This window comes from Corylus avellana, chromosome ca11 (genome assembly GCF_901000735.1).
Source record: "Corylus avellana chromosome ca11, CavTom2PMs-1.0".
Classification (NCBI taxonomy): domain Eukaryota; kingdom Viridiplantae; phylum Streptophyta; class Magnoliopsida; order Fagales; family Betulaceae; genus Corylus; species Corylus avellana.
The window spans coordinates 7,828,252-7,848,248 of NC_081551.1; the positions used below are offsets into that span (position 1 = coordinate 7,828,252).

At 38.9% G+C, this 19,997-nt stretch overlaps 1 protein-coding gene across 1 annotated transcript; it reads right to left on the bottom strand.

Annotated features, from left to right (window-relative positions):
* Window positions 1-482: 482 nt before the first annotated feature.
* On the bottom strand, window positions 483-1,376 carry LOC132164998 (uncharacterized). Its single transcript, XM_059575513.1, has one exon. The coding sequence runs from the start codon at window positions 1,374-1,376 to the stop codon at window positions 483-485; it is 894 nt and encodes a 297-aa protein (XP_059431496.1).
* Between the last annotated feature and the right edge of the window lie 18,621 nt (window positions 1,377-19,997).

The window sequence follows — 19,997 nt, forward strand, 5'->3', positions numbered from 1 at the left end:
AAATTGCGAGTCTCATGGACAGTAGTTGGAGTAGGCCATTCAACTATGGCTTGAAACTTTGTGTGATCAACTAAAATTCCCTGTGTAGATACAACAAAACCCAAAAATATGACTGATGATTGAGCAAAAGAACACTTTTTAAGATGAATGAAAAAACTTTCAAAGCGTAGCACTTGTAGAACTTGTCGTAAATGTTCTACGTGTTCGGAAGTGTTTTTGCTAAAAATAAGGACATCGTCAAAGTAGACGACCAAAAACTTCCCGATGAATGGCCGAAGAATTTGGTTCATAACGCGCATAAAGGTGCTAGGCGCACTAGTGAGACCAAAAGGCATAACAAGCCACTCATATAGCCTATCTCTTGTCTTGAAGGTCGTTTTCCATTCATTCCCCGGCCGTACCCGAATTTGGTGATAACCACTCCGTAGATCAATTTTGGAGAAAATATTTGATCCATGAAGTACATCAATCATGTCATCTAATCAGGGAATTGGGAACCTGTATTTGACAGTGATCTTGTTAATGGCCCTACTATCAATACACATCCTCCAGCTACTATCTTTTTTTGGTGTGAGCAGCGCGGGAATAGCGCAAGGACTGAGACTTTCCCATATGAAACCTTTGTCAAGGAGTTCTTGGCCTTCTCTGTGCAATTCCTTATGCTCTTCGGGGCTCATTTGATAAGCTGGTAGATTTGGTAGCGATGCACCAGGAATGAGATCAATGGCATGTTGCACATTCCTCATGGGTGGAAGAGTCTGTGGAAGCTCCTCAGGTGTGAGATTAGCAAATTCTTGCAACAGTTGTTGTATTGCTGGTGGCCAAGACTCAGTTATTGCATTATCGACTGCTTTAATCACCAAAACAAATATAACTCTTCTGTCATAGGAAGCTGAGTTAAACCTCCGCAAGGTGAGTACTCGATTTTCTTCTCTAGGAGCTTCAAATTCCTGCAATTTCATGGGTTGCAAAACAATTTTCCGACCACTAAATAAAAAAGAATAAGTATTAGTGTACCCGTCATATTGCACTCTCCTATCATACAACCACAGCCGTCGACCCAATAGGAGATGACAAGCTTTCATAGGTATGATGTCACACCACAGTGAGTCTTTATAATGTTGCCTCAATGACACCAAACACCTGTGTTTTACCGGTATGGAGGTATCGTCCACCCAACTGATTTTATATGGTTTTGGGTGTTTTTCTATAGGAAGCTTCAACTTTTGGACTATCTCTTGTGACACCATGTTCTCACCGTTCCCATTGTCAATGATGAGGTTAAGGGCTCGTCTATCGTGTTCTACTCTTGTATGAAAGATATTGGTCTGCAACCAATCCTCATCTGTCTTTTCTTCTTTTCGTTGTCCTGCCATGACTCTTCTAATAACACATACGAGAAGGGAGGAACCTTCAAGCAGCTCTTCTTCAATGTCGGTCGTAGTTGCTTCTTCTTGTTCGGTTGTAGTAGGATTTACTTCTTCGTGGATGGTTCGATGATCATCTTCTTCACACACTAATGTAAACTTTTGGTCCCATGTGGGGCACACTATGGCATAGTGTCCTTTACCTCCACATTTATAGGCTTGTAGCACTCATCATTTCCTTTATCAGTCTTGTTTCCCATTACAGCTTTCCCTTTCCTTTCTTCTCTGGGATTTGTTAAGTATGACTTGAATTAAAAGTCATGGTGGGACCTAGTGGTTTGTCTCCTTCTTCAAGTAGGAGAGGTTCTTGGTTCAACCAGTTTGCTCCTTTACTTGTGGGTTTTGGAGTCCTTCTCCTATGTGTACTTGGACTCCTTGTTTGACTTATAGTGGAAGTCCTAAACCAACATATAAAATGAGAGTTAAGCTTCTATATAAGGAACAAAGCACAAGGTGAATTTGTGTGTACCAAACGTGAATATATGTGAGCACTAAAGGGAGGAGAAAAAGAGAGAGTTTAAGAGAAGGAGGTACAAGAGCTGCCACGGTGTTTTCTTCTTGGTGGTTTTTGGAGGAGCCAAAAAAAAGTGATTAGAAGAAAAAGGTGTTGCAAAGTGAGAGAATAAAATAGAGATTAGCCGCCATCTGTTCTAGCAAAAAAAGAGTTTGTACATCTGTCTTTTGTATTCTATTTTAGGAATAATTTCTCTTGTGTGATATTGAGATTTTGGTGTATTGAGGCTTTGGGATTTGAGTGATTTTCTCTCTACTATTTTGTGTACTCCATCTTTTGATAGTGAATTTTCTCTGGGTTATCTCCGCCAGTAGATGTAGGCTTGTTAAGCTGAACCACTCAAATCTTTGTGTTGTGTGTGATTGCCTATCTTTGTTATTTCGCATTCTTCTTATTTTTCGCATCTCATGAGTTTTAAGAAATAGGATTAATTTCCTAACAACTGGTATCAGATCCAAGTTGGTTCGAGTGGGAGCGATGGTAAGTGAAGAAGGAAAGATGGGAATCAAGAAGTTCGACGACAAAGATTTTGGGTTTTGGAAGGTACAGATTGAAGATATTCTTTATGGGAAGGATCTTCATCAACCTTTTTTGGAAGAACAACCCGACGATATGAATGATAGCGAGTGAGCTCAGCTTGATCGTAAAGCCCTAGCAGTTATCAGGTTATCACTGTTAAAATCAATTGCACACAACGTTGTAAAGGAGAAGACTGCAGTAGTTTTAATGGCAGCTTTGTCAAGCATGTATGAAAAGCCGTCGGCTAACAACAAGGTGCATTTGATGAAGAAATTGTTCAACCTAAAGATGGCGGAAGGAGTTTCGGTGGCACATCATCTCAATGAGTTCAACACCATCACAAATCAATTATCCTTGGTGGAAATTAATTTTGATGATGAGGTTCGCGCGTTGATCGTCTTGGCATCTTTTCCAAATAGCTAGGAAGCAGTGAGGATGGCTGTGAGTAACTTTGTAGGAAAGAATAAACTGAGCTATGAAGACGTCAGAGATTTGATTCTTAGTGAAGAGGTTCACAGAAAAGATGCCGGTTAAGCATCTTGTTCTGGTGCTACTTTAAACCTCGAGACTCAGGGCAGAAGACAAGATAAAAACACTGGTCAAGGCAGATCAAATTCCAAAAAAGGGAGAAGCAAAGTCAGATTTGGCCAACAACCTGAGTGTTGGAACTATGGCAAGACTGGCCACTACAAGAAGAATTGCAGGGAATTGCGGAAGGAGACTGAGAATGATTATGCAAACGTAGTGACAGAAGAAGTATATGATGCCCTACTTCTCTCTATTGACAGTCCTCTTGATTCTTGGGTCTTAGACTCAGGAGTATCTTTTCATACGACAACGATCCGTGAAATTCTCGAGAACTATGTTGGTGGAGATTTTGGGAAGGTGTATTTGGCTGACAGAACGGCGTTGGATGTTGTGGGCCTAGGCGATGTTCGCATTAGAGTTCACAGTGACTCGGTATGGAAGCTGTAGAAGGTCAGGCATGTTCCGGAGCTGAAAAAGAATCTGATTTCAGTGGGACAACTTGATAAGGAAGGGTATTCAATTCATTTCTATGGTGGAAAGTGGAAGGTCAACAAGGGAGTTAGGATTTTGGCTCGTGGTCATAAGACGGGTACTCTCTATATGACCACGAACAGCAAGGATACAGATGCTGTTGTAAATACAACTGCTGACTCAAAACTATGGCACCTAAGACTTGGACACATAAGCGAGAAAGAGATGAAGGTACCTATGTCAAAAGGGAAACTATTGGGGTTAAAGTCAATTGAGTCTAATTTGTGTGAAGGCTGCATCCTAGGGAAGCAGAAGAAGGTGAGTTTCGCGGAAGTTGGCAAAGCACCTAAGCTTGGAAAGCTGGAGCTGGTACACACGGATTTGTAGGGTCCCGCACCAGTGGCATCTCTTGGATGCTTGTGATATTACATCACATTTATTGATGACTCAAGCAGGAAGGTATGGGTTTATTTCTTGAAAAGTAAATCTGATGTATTTGAGACTTTTAAGAAATGGAAGGCCATGGTTGAGACTAAAACGGGCTTGAAGCTCAAGTGTTTGAGATCAGACAATAGAGGAGAATACGAAGACAGGGGGTTTAAACAGTTTTGCGCAGTGAATGGGATTAGATTGGAAAAAACTATCCCGGGAATGCTGCAACAGAATGGCATGGCTGAGTGCATGAACAAGACTCTTAATGAGCGTGCTAGGAGTATGAGATTGCATGCTGGGTTACCAAAGACTTTCTGGGCTGATGTAGTGAACACTGCTGCATATCTAATAAATATGGGAGCCTTCCGTTCCCCTAAGCCATAGACTACCGGAAGAAGTCTGGAGTGGAAAAGAGGTAAATCTTTCACATCTGAAAGTTTTTGGTTGTGCTTTGTATGTCCATGTTAAGTCTGATGCTATGAGTAAACTAGATGGTAAATCTAGTAAGTGTTTCTTCATTGGATATGGAGATGAGGCCTTCGGTTATCGATTTTGGGATGATCAAAATCAGAAGATCATTAAAAGTTGAAATGTGACTTTTAATGAGTGTGCTATGTACAAGGATGGGTCAAGTGGAGAACTTGAAGTTACAGAGCATGAACCGAAGAAATTTAAGTTTGTTAACTTAGATGAGCTTTCTGAAAGTACAATGCAGAAAGAGAAACAATTCATGGAGGTAGAGCTTAATGAATAGTGTTCACTTACGAACGAATGTGATGACATTGAATCTTCAAGAGACTTATAGCACCGAAAAGAATCTTATTCTTTAACAAAAGGCAAAGAGAAGCATGATCGAAAAGCAACAGAGAGGTATGGCTTTGAGGATACGGTTTCTTTTGCTCTAACAGCTTGTAGTGGAGATTCATCGTCTATTCAGAATGGTACGCTGAAAGAAGTGGAGTCATTACGGAGAGGTAAAGCTTGTGAATCGGCAAAATTACTCAAGGGAAATAAGGCTAAAGAATGCAGATGGGTCTACAGGAAGAAAGAGTCATCAAAGAAAGATGTATGGTCGACGGGGCTGATAGGGAGGCATGGTATAATGTCTAAACCTCTCCTATGCTCAAGTTCAAGAGATGCTTGGACTTGAGGGACACTTGTAAAATGTGATTGCCCTTGGGGGCTGAAGCGGAGACATCTGGAGGAGACACGTTTTGGTAGACTTGATGGGATTCAAGTTAAGGTGGAGATTGTTAAGTATGACTTGAATTAAAAGTCATGGTGGGACCCAGTGGTTTGTCTCCTTCTTCAAGTAGGAGAGGTTCTTGGTTCAACCGGTTTGCTCCTTTACATGTGGGTTTTGGAGTCCTTCTCCTATGTGTATTTGGACTCCTTGTTTGACTTATAGTAAAAGTCCTAGACTAACATATAAAAGGAGAGTTAAGCTTATATATAAGGAACAACGCACAAGGTGAATTTGTGTGTGCCAAACGTGAATATATGTGAGCACCAAAGGGAGGAGAAAAAGAGAGAGTTTGAGAGAAGGAGGTACAAGAGCTGCCACAGTGTTTTCTTCTTGGTGGTTTTTGGAGGAGCCAAAACAAGTGATTAGAAGAAAAATGTGCCGCAGAGTGACAGAAGAAAATAGAGATCAGCCGCCATCTGTTCCAGCAAAAAAAGAGTTTGTACATCTGTCTTTTGTATTCTATTTTAGGAATAATCTCTCTTGTGTGATAGTGAGATTTTGGTGTATTGGGGCTTTGGGATCTGAGTAATTTTCTCTTTACTATTTTTTGTACTCCATCTTTTGATAGTGAATTTTCTTCGGGTTGTCTCTGCCAGTGGATGTAAGCTTGTTAAGCCGAACCACTTAAATCTTTGTGTTGTGTGTGATTGTCTATCTTTGTTATTCCGCATTTTTCTTATTTTTCGCATTTCACGAGTCTTGGAAGATATGATTAATTTCCTAACAGGATTTAGGTTCTTGTCCTGGAAAATTCCTGGTTTAGAAGAAAACCTCTATGTGGATGATCGCACAGCAAGTGTAGTGGGGCTGCGCGCTGCCATGTTGCTCCATCAGCTTTAGTTTTCTCAAATAAATGAGTCCATACGGTATCCATCCGCTTAGGCAGATTTCCCACTTGGTTCACCATTTCGAGCAAAAGATCATCGCGTTGTTGTTGGCTCAAACGATTGGCAGCATAATTCCTTCCACTACGAGTACTCATGGCTTCAAGAACAAGTTTGTAGGTAGGAACCCAACATCAGATTTCCTATTCCTCTGTTTTGTTTGTTTTTTTTTTTTACAGGGCTGCACCAAAAATGGTATCAGAGCAAGAGTCCAAGTTGCCTTCATCCATTAACAACCACAAAGAAATAGGACTTCTAAGTACCAAGTAGTTGTTGCTCCCTGCATCAGATGCAGGCATGCAACTGGATTTTCGTCGGAAAATCTGGAGCCCTTTCATATTTCAGCTATTTTGTGGGTCTTCATTTTGTGGGTGTTCATATCATCTCTGTTTCTATGCTTCTCTCTGACATAGAGTTTTTTTCATTATTTTATTACCACTACTTCTCAGTACCAAACACATTCGTGTACCAAAATTCGTGTCTGTTCGTGCTTGAACTGGGTCTCTGACTCTCTGCATTTCTAGAGCAGTAGAAACTGATTTTTGTGATTTTTGTTCCCTGTGCGTGCGGTGATTGATGTTGGGTTTTTTTTTTTCGATTGGGTTTTATGTTTTTTCAAATAGTTCGTACTTTAAGATTGTTCTGAAAATGGATTTTGAGTTTCTGTCTTTTGGGTTTCACCTCAGGACTGGATTTTCAAGAATCCTTTTGTAAGTTTGGCTCTGCTGTTACTTTTCTAGGAAGTTATGAAAGAAATAATTAATGTCATTTGGGTGCAATTTTTTGTAGTTTGCTTAAGTAATTATAGCTCCTTTTCTTCCCGGATAAGAGATATGTATGCTTTTGAAATACCTGTCCATATATTGTGTTGCATAATTTTCACACCATTAATAGACTTGCTAAATTGGATTTAGTTTCTTAGGGATGCGATTGATGTTTGAAGCAAATATCATGTCATGTTATGAAACTCTTGGATGTTTAGCAATGAAAGAAATAAGTAGAAAAAGAATTGGATAACATTAATGGGTTTAAACTCATATTTGTTAAATTACGTCAAACAAATATGTGCTCCTATAATTGTGTTTAAACACTGTTATGGTTTTCAGACAGCTCATCTTGGGCCATTTGTTATTGCTCAATTTTTTATTTTTTATTTTTCTCATTTTTTTGTTTGCTCTGATGTAAATCATGCATGAATCTCTCTTCTTCTTTTGTTTTTTTCCCTGCATGTAATTAATATTAATATAGGTGCTATTTATGTATTTTATTCTAATTTTATTTAGGTCCCATTGCAGTTTGAGGCCTCCAATTGTTCTCAAGATATCATCTCCCGTGCCTGGATCGGCGACCTTTTAAAGTATGTTATATTATTGAATGTAGTCTAAGTCTGTTCTGTTTCTATTTGTCAGATTTTATATAGAAATCCATCTTTTCTTGCTATTTATCATGTTATATGTACAAATTATGTTCCTTTTTTTTTTTTTTTTTCCTTGTGTTCAATAAATAATATCCACTTCTTTTCCTTTGAAATTGTACTAAATGAGACATATTTCTTTATCTGATTTTTTGTTTGTTTGGTGATGGTAATGTGTGTGTCTGTTTTTATTTGTAATGTTTTATGAAAAAAAAACTGATGTTGTATTTCTTTTTATAATGTTTTATGCAAAATTTAGCTTCTTCTTCTTGCTTATGCTTGACAAATATATTTGCTTCTATTTCTTTAAAATGTTTCACTCATGCCACATATTTATTTGTCATTTCTTTTTGTTTACTTTAGATTCATTAAACATATCCTGCTCAGTACTGGACAGGTTTATTCTTCATATTATTAATATGGAAAATAGGGCGGGGTCCTTGCCAGGACCCAATGTCGAAAAATGTTTTCTTTCCTGAAAAATGATTGCTTAGAAAATATTTTACTGTTTTTTGGTGTGTTCGCAAAATTATATTCAACTCTCTTTAAAAGCCAGGCAACCTTTTTCTTTGTTTAACTATTAATATTATTGTTAGATAATATTATATTATTATTATTTACCTTCTTTAGTATTCTAGGGTTACTAGGTTTACCTTTCCTTATTCTACTAGGTCTGTATTATTCGCCTATATATAGGCCTCTTCTGTACATTATATTGGGTGATTCAATATACAACCTTATTCTCAACATGGTATCAGAGCACAGGTTCTGAATCACCTCAAAATTTTTCCGTCTAAATATTTTTCCTCCGGCGCCGCCAGTGTTATCCGGCGAATCCTTCTCTCTGATCCTCACGGTTCTCTATCTTCTCCTCGAGGTTTTCAGCGTATCACTATACCGCTTGAAAGCCCGGAAGACAACCGTCCCAGAGCCGCCGCACACAGCCATATCGGAGCCTACACGCGCCCTCACGCGCCGCCCAAAGGTTCGGCAATTCCGCCACTGCCGTCCAGCCACCGCCAGCCACGGTGGTCCGATTGCTTCCCTCAGGCCACCGATCGATAGATCTGCTCCCCAGGATTCCAGAACAGGCCTCAGATCCTCCATACGATCCTTCACGCGCCTCCACGCGCCACCAGAAGTTCCGCGCGTCAGATCCACGCGCCAGTACAAGCCTCCTCCGTTCGCGCGTGTACCACACGCGCCATCGCACCCACGTGCCACGCCATCCTTGCCACGTCAGCCCTAATTGCCACGTCAGCATAGCCACGTCAGACCTACGCGCCACGTCATCAGTGCCACGTCACCAGTGCCACGTTAGCCTGTGTGCCACGTCATCAGTATCAGTCAGACCTTGCCACGTCATTAGTGCCACGTCAGCGTTGACTTTGACCGTTGACTTTGACTTTTTGTTGACTTTCAGAGTTGACCAGGTGCTTTCTTACCTATTTTTTCGTCCTGATTTCATATTTGTAGTCTGTTTTTGCATTTGAGCCTTCTAGATGGCACAAAACGAGATTTTTCATCATGTTCAGACTGTATTGGATGGAACAAACTATATGTTGTGGTCTCAATCTATGCGCAGCTTTCTTAAAGGCCGCAAGCTTTGGCTTTATGTCACTGGGGAGATCCAAAAGCCAGTTAAAAAGGATTCTGAGGCAGATGAGGCTTTTACCACTCGTCTTATTGATTGGGATAGCAAACATCATCAGATTCTTACATGGTTCCGTAATACCACTATCCCATCTATTTCTGCACTCTTTGGCAGCTTTGATGAAGCAAAGGGTGCTTGGGATATGCTTGCTTCTCGTTATTCTTCTGTAGATGGTGCTCACGAGTATCAGCTTTTGTTTGAACTTTTCCATCTCAGGCAGGAATCTGGTCAGAGTATCAATGATTTTCTTGCCCGCATGCAATTCTTGTGGAACCAAATTGATGTTTCTGATCCTATTTGGAAGGATCCCACTGATGCTCAGATGTATATTACCCGTAGAGATCAACATCGCCTTCACCAATTTTTGATGGCTTTGCGTGATGATTTTGAGCCTGTTCGTGTGCAACTATTACATCGTTCTCCTCTTCCCACTTTGGACATTGCCATCTTCGAACTTGTCCGTGCCGAGACTAGATCACAGACTATGCGCTCTCAGCCTAGTCATACAGTGTTGGCTGCACCATCCTCTGGCTCCTCGTCATTCCAGCGAAAGTATTATGACAGGTCAGGTACTTCTCGACTCCCTCCTAAGTCTCGCGATAATAATTACTGTCGCTATTGTTGACGTCGAGGGCACACTATTGACAAGTGTTGGCGTAAGGGAAGATCTAATGCACCCACAGCAGCAGTTGCTCATACTGAGAGTGGTTCATCTCCAGCTGCTTCATCTCCAGCTGCTCCCTCTTCAGTTACCCCCTCTGGCCACGCATCAGGATCCAGTGTCACCTTATCTGCAGCTGACTTCGAGACAATAGTCAACCAGGTCGTCCTAACTCGTTCTGGTAATGCATCTTCCTCTGTCCTCTCAATTTTGCCAGGTACCTCTTCCTCTTGGCTCTTTGACTTTGCTTGTTGCAATCACATGACACCTCACCCTACTTCCTCTACCACATCTGTACCTTCCCCTCATTCTTCATTCATTCGCATAGCTGATGGCTCCATTATGACTGTTAAAAATATAGGCACTATCAATACACCTTCCCTTTCTGTTCTTGAAGTTTTTCATGTGCCTGGATTATCCTTCAATCTTCTTTCTGTTGGCCAACTGTGTGAACTTGGATATAGACTTGTTTTTGACTTTTCTGGTGTGCATGTACAGGATCCTCGTACGAATCAGACCATTGGGACCGGGCGTAGAATTGGGCGTATGTTTGAACTATCATCCTTACATCTCCCCGCCACAGGCATCTCTGCTGCAGCCTCTTCATCATCACCATCTCTTGCACTTTGGCATTCGCGTCTTGGTCATGCATCTGCCTCTCGCGTTCAATTTTTAGCTTCCAAGGGTTTGTTAGGTTCAGTTTCCAATAATTCTTTTGATTGTAGTTCATGTCAACTTGGTAAACAACCGGCTTTGCCATTTAATAATAGTGACTCTCATGCTACTGCTTCCTTTGATTTAATTCATTCTGATGTTTGGGGACCTTCTCCTGTTGCTAGTATGAGTGGCTCACGTTATTTTGTTATTTTTGTTGATGATTTCTCTCGTTACACTTGGGTGTTTTTAATGAAATCTCGTTCTGAATTATTGGATATTTATCGTACTTTTGCCAAAATGGTTGAAACCCAATTTTCAAAACCCATTAAGGCTTTTCGTTCTGATAATGCTTTAGAATATACTCAACATGATTTTCAAGCCATTCTAAAACATTATGGCACTGTTTCTCACTTGTCGTGTCCAGGCACCTCACAACAAAATGGTCGAGCTGAACGTAAACTTAGGCACATTTTAGACACTGTCCGTGCTCTTCTCATTTCCACATCTGTTCCTACCCCGTTTTGGGGTGAAGCCACTCTCACGGCTGTCTACACAATCAATAGGTTGCCTACCCCTATCCTTGATAATTGCACTCCTCATGAGCGGTTGTTTGGCTCTATCCCTTCATATCATCATCTCCGTGTCTTTGGTTCTGCCTGTTTTGTTTTACTCCAGCCTCATGAGCGCACCAAACTTGAGCCTCGTTCTCGGTTGTGTTGTTTTCTTGGATATGGAGTGGAACACAAGGGCTACCGGTGTTATGATCCTGTGTCTCGTCGTCTTCGCATCTCCCGTCATGTAGTTTTTTGGGAGCATCGACTATTCCACGACGTCGGCAAATTCAGCATGCCATCATCCCCTCCCTTTACTACCCTTTTTGAGTTTCCTCTTTCTCCTACTCCCACCACCAATGTCTTGCCTGAGTCTCTCTCGCTAGAACTGCAGTCATCTGATGCCCTCGAAGCTGCTTCGCCTGTGTCCCCAAGTTCTTTGCCTGCGTCCCCAAGTTCTTCGCCTGCCTCCCCAGGTTCTGTTCCATCTGAGGATCCAGTCTGCACTCCATCACCTGACATTCGTCGATCCACCCGAGTAAGATCTCTTCCTTCCCATTTACAGGATTTTCATTGCTTTCATGCCTTAGCTACCTTGCATGAGCCTCACTCTTTTCGTGAGGCCTCCACTAACCCTCTTTGGCAGGCTGCGATGAAAGAGGAACTTGATGCTTTACACAAGAACAATACATGGGATCTGGTTGACTTACCTCTTGGAAAATCTGCGGTCGGGTGTAAGTGGGTTTACAAAATCAAGACTTGTTCCGATGGTACTATTGACAGGTACAAGGCTCGACTTGTGGCCAGAGGTTTTACTCAGGAATATGGTGTGGATTATGAGGAGACTTTTGCTCCAGTTGCTCGCCTCTCTTCTGTGCGTGCTCTGTTGGCTGTTGCAGCCTCTCGGCATTGGTCACTTTGTCAAATGGATGTCAAAAATGCCTTCCTTAATGGTGATTTAAGTGAAGAAGTTTATATGCAGCCACCTCCTGGATTATCTCATCCTACAAACAAGGTTTGTCGTCTTCGTCGAGCACTCTATGGGCTTAAGCAAGCACCTCGAGCATGGTTTGCTAAGTTTAGCGCCACTATCTCTCGACTTGGCTACTCCATCAGTTCTTATGATTCTGCCTTGTTTATTTGCCGCACAGACCGGGGTACCATACTTCTTCTACTATATGTTGATGACATGATTATCACTGGGGATGATATGACTGGTATTCAGGAACTTAAACAGTTTCTTAGTCAACACTTTGAGATGAAAGATCTTGGCCCTCTCAGCTATTTTCTTGGTCTTGAGATCTCATCTTCTTCAGATGGTTATTATTTAACACAGGCCAAGTATATATCTGATCTACTTTCTCGGGCCAATCTTACAGACAGTAAGATTGTCGACACACCGACTGAGCTTAATACTCGTCTCACTCCTCATGATGGCGAGCCTCTTCATGATTTTACCTTATATCGGCATTTAGTTGGCAGTCTTGTCTACCTTACTGTCACTCGACCTGATATCTCGTATGCTGTCCATCAGGTGAGTCAATTTATGGCTGCTCCTCGCTCCACTCATTTCTCAGCTGTTCTACGCATTCTTCGGTATCTGAAGGGGACATTATTTCATGGGCTTTATTTCTCCTCTCAGTCTCCTATACAGCTGCATGCTTATACTGATGCTGATTGGGCGGGTGATCCAACAGATCGTCGCTCTACCACTGGTTATTGTTTTCTACTTGGCACCTCGCTTATTTCTTGGCGAAGTAAGAAACAGACTGTTGTTGCTCGATCTAGCACAGAGGCAGAATATCGTGCTCTAGCTGACACTACCGCGGAGCTTCTTTGGTTGCGATGGTTGTTACAAGATATGGGTGTCTCTCTTTCTTCTGCTACTCCTGTATACTGTGATAATAAGAGTGCTATTCAGATTGCTCATAATGATGTTTTTCATGAACGGACAAAACATATTGAGATTGATTGTCATTTTGTTCGTCATCATCTTCTTCAGGGCTCACTACAACTTCATTCTGTCACGTCTCGTGATCAGCTCGCAGACATCTGTACAAAGTCACATCCTCCAGGACGTTTTCGTGATCTTGTGTCCAACCTCAAGTTGGTCTCTCGCACTCCACCTTGAGCTTGTGGGGGGCTGTTAGATAATATTATATTATTATTATTTACCTTCTTTAGTATTCTAGGGTTACTAGGTTTACCTTTCCTTATTCTACTAGGTCTGTATTATTCGCCTATATATAGGCCTCTTCTGTACATTATATTGGGTGATTCAATATACAACCTTATTCTCAACAATTATAATTTGAGTATTAGTGAATATTTCGTAGATGATACAAATGTTTTATTATATTTATTGATTTCATTAAATGTTTGGAATTTCAGTGTGAACCTGACTGAGTTTCATAGCTATTTAGATACCATTGTTCATTGTGCACTTTACAAACGTTTTAGCTCACACAATATGATGTTGTTAAGGTTAAAAGGTTAACTTTCTTTTATATATAAGTTTATAGAAATGAATGAATTCATCTTTTCACGATGAATAGATTAAAAGTTAATGTTTTTTGAAACTATATTTGATATCAACGAATGTCACATAATTAGGAAGACAGACAAATACATTTTTACTATATACTAGCTATTTGCTATTTAGATTAGCTTTCACTTGGAGTTTTTATTTTGTAGTGCATCATATCTACTTAGAGCCACCCGATGATTTGTGTAAAAGTTTAAATTTGCTCTTCTATAAAGATTTAGATATTAACTTTATTTTTAAATATTTTTTTATATATAATATCAAAAACAAAATCACATAATAAATTACATTTATTATTATCTAACACCGAGAATTAAGCACGTGCCTCCCAACTAGTATATATATATATATACTATGAGTAATGATATTTGCGACATTTTTGTCTAAATTTTTGTCCCTTAGTTTTGCTTCAAGTCTATGTTACTAAATGTCCCCAAGGAATATAATAGCTTAATCAACTGTGAATCATGCTTCATGAAGCAGAAATCACTAGTTCAAATCTCTCATCCCTCTTCCTGTGTGTGAACATGTAAAAAATAAAAAAATAAAAAGAAGTTTACGTTACTAAATTGTTTTTTCTAGTATGTCATATACAGATGGGCAAGTGGGTACGGAATCATGCCTCATAAATGAAGTAGAGATTATTAATTCGAATTCTCCTTCCAATTTTTCTTTCTTTGCGGAAACATGTTAAAAATATATAAATATTGCCTTTTAGCTAGCATTGGAATTATTTCCCTATCTTGTATAAACCTAACCATAGATAGTTTTTATGATTTTTTTTTTGTTTTTTTGGGGTGAGACAAGCGTTTATTATTAGGTTTAAATTTTAAATTATTTCCCACCTTATATCAACGTTATCTCAATTATTCCTAACTTTTTAAAGTCTGAAATCTGAATATTAACCAAGCAGAAAAGAAAACAGCTGAAACTATTTAAAGCGGTCGGTGGCAACATTGGATTTAGTTCAAGCTTGACATTGTTTTTGATATCAATAAAATATGTGGCTAAACTTATTAATAATAATAAAATATGTGGCTAAGAAAGCAACACAAACAATCTCGAAGATAATGAAATTTTTTTGACCAAACAACAATAGGCCTCGTTTGGGTGGTCGACCATTTGTAGATGCAACCACCCCTAAATTAAACAAGTTACTATCTCCATATAGGTTTGATTGATTCCTGATGAAAGAGTTATTGATTCTTATGGAAATAAGGTGATAATTTGTGAAGACAAATGAATTATACACATCATCCATGTTGTTGAACCCCATAGTACCTGTTCAAAAGGCTCTTTATATGTAACACGTGGATACGGCTTCTTGCACTACCGCATATAGTCCAGTTCAAAATTGGGAATAATTGTGGGCTCCACCCACTTAATAGGTTTTTTTTTTTTTTTTTTTAAATAGAATAAACAAATCATTAAGAATTAAAAATCATAAAACAATCAATAATTATAAAACAAAAACTATTAAACAATTAAAACAAAAAAGTAAAGCAAATACAAAAACCAAAGGAACAACCCCATTTTGGCCAAAGGGTTGGCTGGAGCCACCTTGCATGGCCGGTTGGGGGTGGAAAATTTATCCCCAACCGAACTCAAAAACAACCAAACCTTTGTTTTTTTTTTTTTTATGGTTAGATAAAATCTGAGAAACAAAAACAAATACAATAAAAGAAAATTGCAAAAAGAAAAGAAAAGAAAATTTTACCTAAACTAGTAGAAAAATAAAATTAATTCAAACAAAAATCAATTTTCACAAACAAACAATTCCCCCGCAACGGCGCAAAAAACTTGATGTGCAAATTATAATTACTCGCAAGTGCATGAGTTGTGTGTAGTACAGATTATGCAAGTGCGAGGTCGATCCACAAGGAATTGTGTTTGTGTAAATAAACTTTTATCTAAATCAATTATATCTTAACCTAGTTTCGAATGATTTTGATTTTTGAAAATAAACAAACATAAACTAAATAAAATCAAAATAATCAAAAGATAAACGATTAAGGTTTTAGAATTCACCTCACAAAATCAAAGCATATATTCTCATGTTTTCATTCATGTATCCAACAAACAATTAAACTCTATATATATTCTATTGTTTCTTATAAACCAATTGAATTATTCAATGAATCCATCTCTATTACAAATCACAACGAATATCCACTTGAGATCAAATCATCCACTGTATCCGTAATCACAGTGGATATAAGTCTTAATCAAATCATTTAATGTATCCGTTGGATGAAACACAATGAATAACCAACGTTTTCACGATTTATAAACAACATTCAATCACAATTTTGTCACACAAATGAATTGAAATGAACATACATTACATTAAACGACGGATTTGTACGAACAAAACATAAAAATTTAAAACTAATCAATGGCGAGGCTTCATCTTCAACATTAGTTGAAGATTTAGCCTCTCATGACACAAGAAATCATAAAGAAATTGAAATACTTCATTGAAATTGACAAACTTACAAAAGAATTGGAGTTCAAAGCTCTAAAAACCCAGAAAAGTCGAAAATTGACAAAGTACGGTGCCTTCATCTGTTTACAATAGAAAAAAAAATGATATTTATAAGCTGATTTTAGGGTTTCAATGCTGCATGGTCGGCCGAGTGCGCTTGATCACACTCGAGGTGCGCTCGATCGCACTTGTGCATCACTTTCCACTTTCGATGGGCACGTGTGCGCTCGATTGTACTAAAGGTGCGCTCGAGTGCACTACCTTTCGAATTAGCCAACCCTTGTCAAATATGACTTTGTAGATCTTTGAGTTAGCTTTCCAATGACACCAAGATCACTTCAATCCGAGCTCGACAACTTTAGATATAGTCTTTTTAGTGGGACTCGTTGGGTGCGAATAATCGATCAATCCAAATTTACTACTAATGCTCCCTAAAGTGTCTTAAGCCTCAGAATTGATGGAATGAGTTGCATTTTTCCCTTTAAATGAGCATTTTTCCTTAGCAATCTACAAAACACTAAAACACCAAAACCAACCAAAACATCAGAAATAATAAAGCTAAAGGCTTAGCAAATGCAAATGAAGGGGTCCAAATGTACAATATTTGACACTCATCATGTTACAACAAGGAAAGTTCATAAACCATGAGCTTTTACCTAAGATGACAAACAAGGCAATAGAGGAATGTGACAAAACTTAATGAATTAATGCCTCAACATTAGCAGTAATGAGAGTAGGGGACTGAGATTGATTCTTAGTGGAAGATAGGTACAAAAGAAGAAGATTAAGTAATTGTTGTTGCCTGTTGGAAAGGAGGTTGTGACTAATTTTTGTGTTGTAGCTTGCAGAATTTAGGGCCGTTTGATTTGCGAAATAAACTTCTGAAATTGAATGGCTATTCCTATGGAATAGTCATTCTTTTGTTTTGTAAGGGTCTATTCCTATGAATAGTTATTCTCGTGAGAATCACTAATATCTTACACATAGGAATAGTTATTCCTCTTATTGAGGAATAGAATACATTTTACACAAACACCCATATTTAAAAAAATAAATAAATAAAAAGTAAAATATGGAAATTAAAGTGGGTAGCCGACCACCCACATAAGAGCCAAGAGGGTAGTTGCACAACCACTAGAAGCCTCGCGGGACCACCCCATATCTGCTCTAGGGGTGGCCCTGTTGATTTTTGGGGGTGGCTGGCACCGGGGTGGTGCAACCACCCCCGGCCACTTCTGTGGGTGGCCGACCACCAACATTTTTTAGGTTTTTTTTTTTTAATATGAATTGAAAAAAATAAAAATAATTGGGGGAGGGGGGGGGGTTTAGTAATTTTGATTCAATTCCAATTAGACCATGTGTGTTGTTACCAAACTAAAGAATTTGAATAATTATTCCATTCCAACATCTTTTATTCCCAATAATACATATTCATTTTTCTAATGGAATATCCATTCCGAAAACCAATTGTGGCCTTAGTAATAGATTGATGAGGCTTGCGACAGTAGTTGCAAATGGATGTCTTGGAAGATGACAGAAACTAGGATTTCACCTTTTTGGTAGTGAGGATATCTATATGGTCTCACACGCACAAATTGAACACCTTCCTTCACAAGAATATGGTGGGCATGTGATCTCACTTATGTCAGCCCTCTTAGGCTCCTAAAAAACCACATTAACTACTTCTCCCAACAAAGCTACAGGAGAGATTAGTTGAAGTACTAAGCCTTTGTTTTTTAGCCTTGAAAATGTAGCATTATCTTCTAAAGAGGATTTAGTTGGGTTTAATCCTTTTTAACTCTAAAGTCTTTCTAGTAAGGAAAATTCCATAATAAGTTTTAGGAAATCCCAAATAATAGGTCCAAGGTTTTTCAACCAATGAATACCTAACACCATATCTGTAATCACCCACCAAAGTATTAATTAGGATTAAGTGAGCAATGATTGATAATCTGTGAGTGTAAGGGTTTGATCAGAGGTAGAATCTTAACTTTCTGTTTTGGCTGAACGTTCCAAGTAAGGAGCCTAACATTCGCGATTCCACTGGAATGTTCAAGTTGAACACTCGGTTATAACCCTAAAGAAGAACATTTGATATCGTACAGTTGAACGTCGCTTGAAACCAGAGATCCAACATTTGATACAGTAAAGTCTGAACATTTGATATAGTACAGTACTGAAAAATAACACCTCATCCTTATCTTTAGCCCATGAACGCCTATAAATACCCCCACCTTCGCCCCCTCATTATATTTCCACCCTTTTTGTCTAGTATATTCCAGGAATGAGTGTTTTGGAGGAGGAAAGAGCTCGTGTTCTTCAAAGAAGGTAACTTTCCTAACCCAACTTGTTTTTCATGGTGTTATTAGGTTGTTATCTTATTATTGCTTATCTTCAGTTTAGGTAGTTTTCATATCCTTACTTACGGATTTTATTCTTTAGTAGGTTTTGGTGTCAATACTAGATTAGCATAGTATTAGTAGCTTAATGATATTGGGCGTACCATGTGTTGCAAACGGATGTTACTAAGGCTTATTACCCTGTTGAAATCATGTATGGACCTTAAGACATGTCAAGATGATGTCTAGAAGATATTTTTGGTTCGGAATGGGCTTTTGCCTAGAATCGAATGTTTAATCCCCTTTGGGATGAACTTTCATTGTTGAGGAAAAACGTTCGACCTCTTCTACCCAACTGTTTGATGGCCAAGCAATAAGCCCATTTTGAACAACTTTAGACTTGAGCTTGTTTTAGCCGAGGTTAGAAACTATAATTAGGTCTTTTCTTAGATTTTGAGGTTGTGGGGTCTCACGAAGACTCTATGGATGAATCATACAAACCAAGTGATTAAAACTTACACATATTGTTGTTATTATTTTCTTTTTGCATTGGATAATTATTTTATGTATCAAGCGTGCACAGGGACGGAGCCAGCCTTGAGAATGGGCAGGGGCCATGGCTGAAAAAATTTAATGGTAGGGGCCCATTAGCAAAAAAAAAAAAAATTGTCATTTGGGAGGGCCCTAGCCCCTGCCAGTCCCCCCCTTCCTCCGTCCCTGAGCGTGAATGTTTACAACTTACATGAAATATATTTTAGATTACTGTAAAAATAAGAGATAAATAAAGAACTGATAAAAATGTCGAGTTGTAAATGCATGCATATAAAAGACGATGGATAACAAATTGCATCGTAAGACATTGTACATTGGTATGTGCGGAATAATGGAAATGTGCTTACTATTATAAGAGTGAACCTTATGGTCAAAGATATTTACTTTTAATGTTTAGCCTTTAATCCAATGGTTGTTTTGTGATCAATGCATCATGTATGGCTGTGGTCATTGGTACGGCTTTGCTAGTAGCGTAGGCCATCCGAGGTCAGACTCGGTTAGGTTGCTAACATATGACGATATGCGGCAGTATTCGAGGCACTGGTATTGTACTATGGGTCCCTCGAGATAGCGCCAACCATACCAAGAAAGAGTTAAGGGCTTGGATAGACGATATGTAGTTGAACTATGACATGATTATCTTATTACATCATATATTATATCTATATTGCGTCTATGATTATATTGTCAAATGATGGTTCACCTTGTACAGCCAGCATGTGGGATTCTCACCATCAAATCTTGCAAAAATCTATTTTGATGGGAAGAGTATGAATCCCCTTTCGCATCCTTGAGCCCCTAATAATTCACTTTCTGCATTGATTCTTGGGTTTCTTCCTTGTGAACTCAACATTACTTCTATGAGTTGATTGATTTTCTGTGTCACATCTTCTAACGCTTTCTATTGTTGTTCTTGTTGTTGTCGTGTTGGATGCTGATTCCACCAACTATGAAAAAAAATATCATTTGCCATTGCAGGATATAATGCTCTAATACCACTTGCAATAGTTTTTTTTCTTCTTAATTTGGGATTTTATTGTTATTATTTTTTGTGCTGTAAAGGATTCGGTGCTATAAGATTCAATGTTTGAACATGAGCGCCTTGGCTTTCAGATCCG

Coding starts and splice junctions, on each gene's coding strand:
- LOC132164998 (XM_059575513.1), bottom strand. CDS start 1,376: ATGGCAGGACAACGAAAAGAAGAAAAGACAGATGAGGATTGGTTGCAG.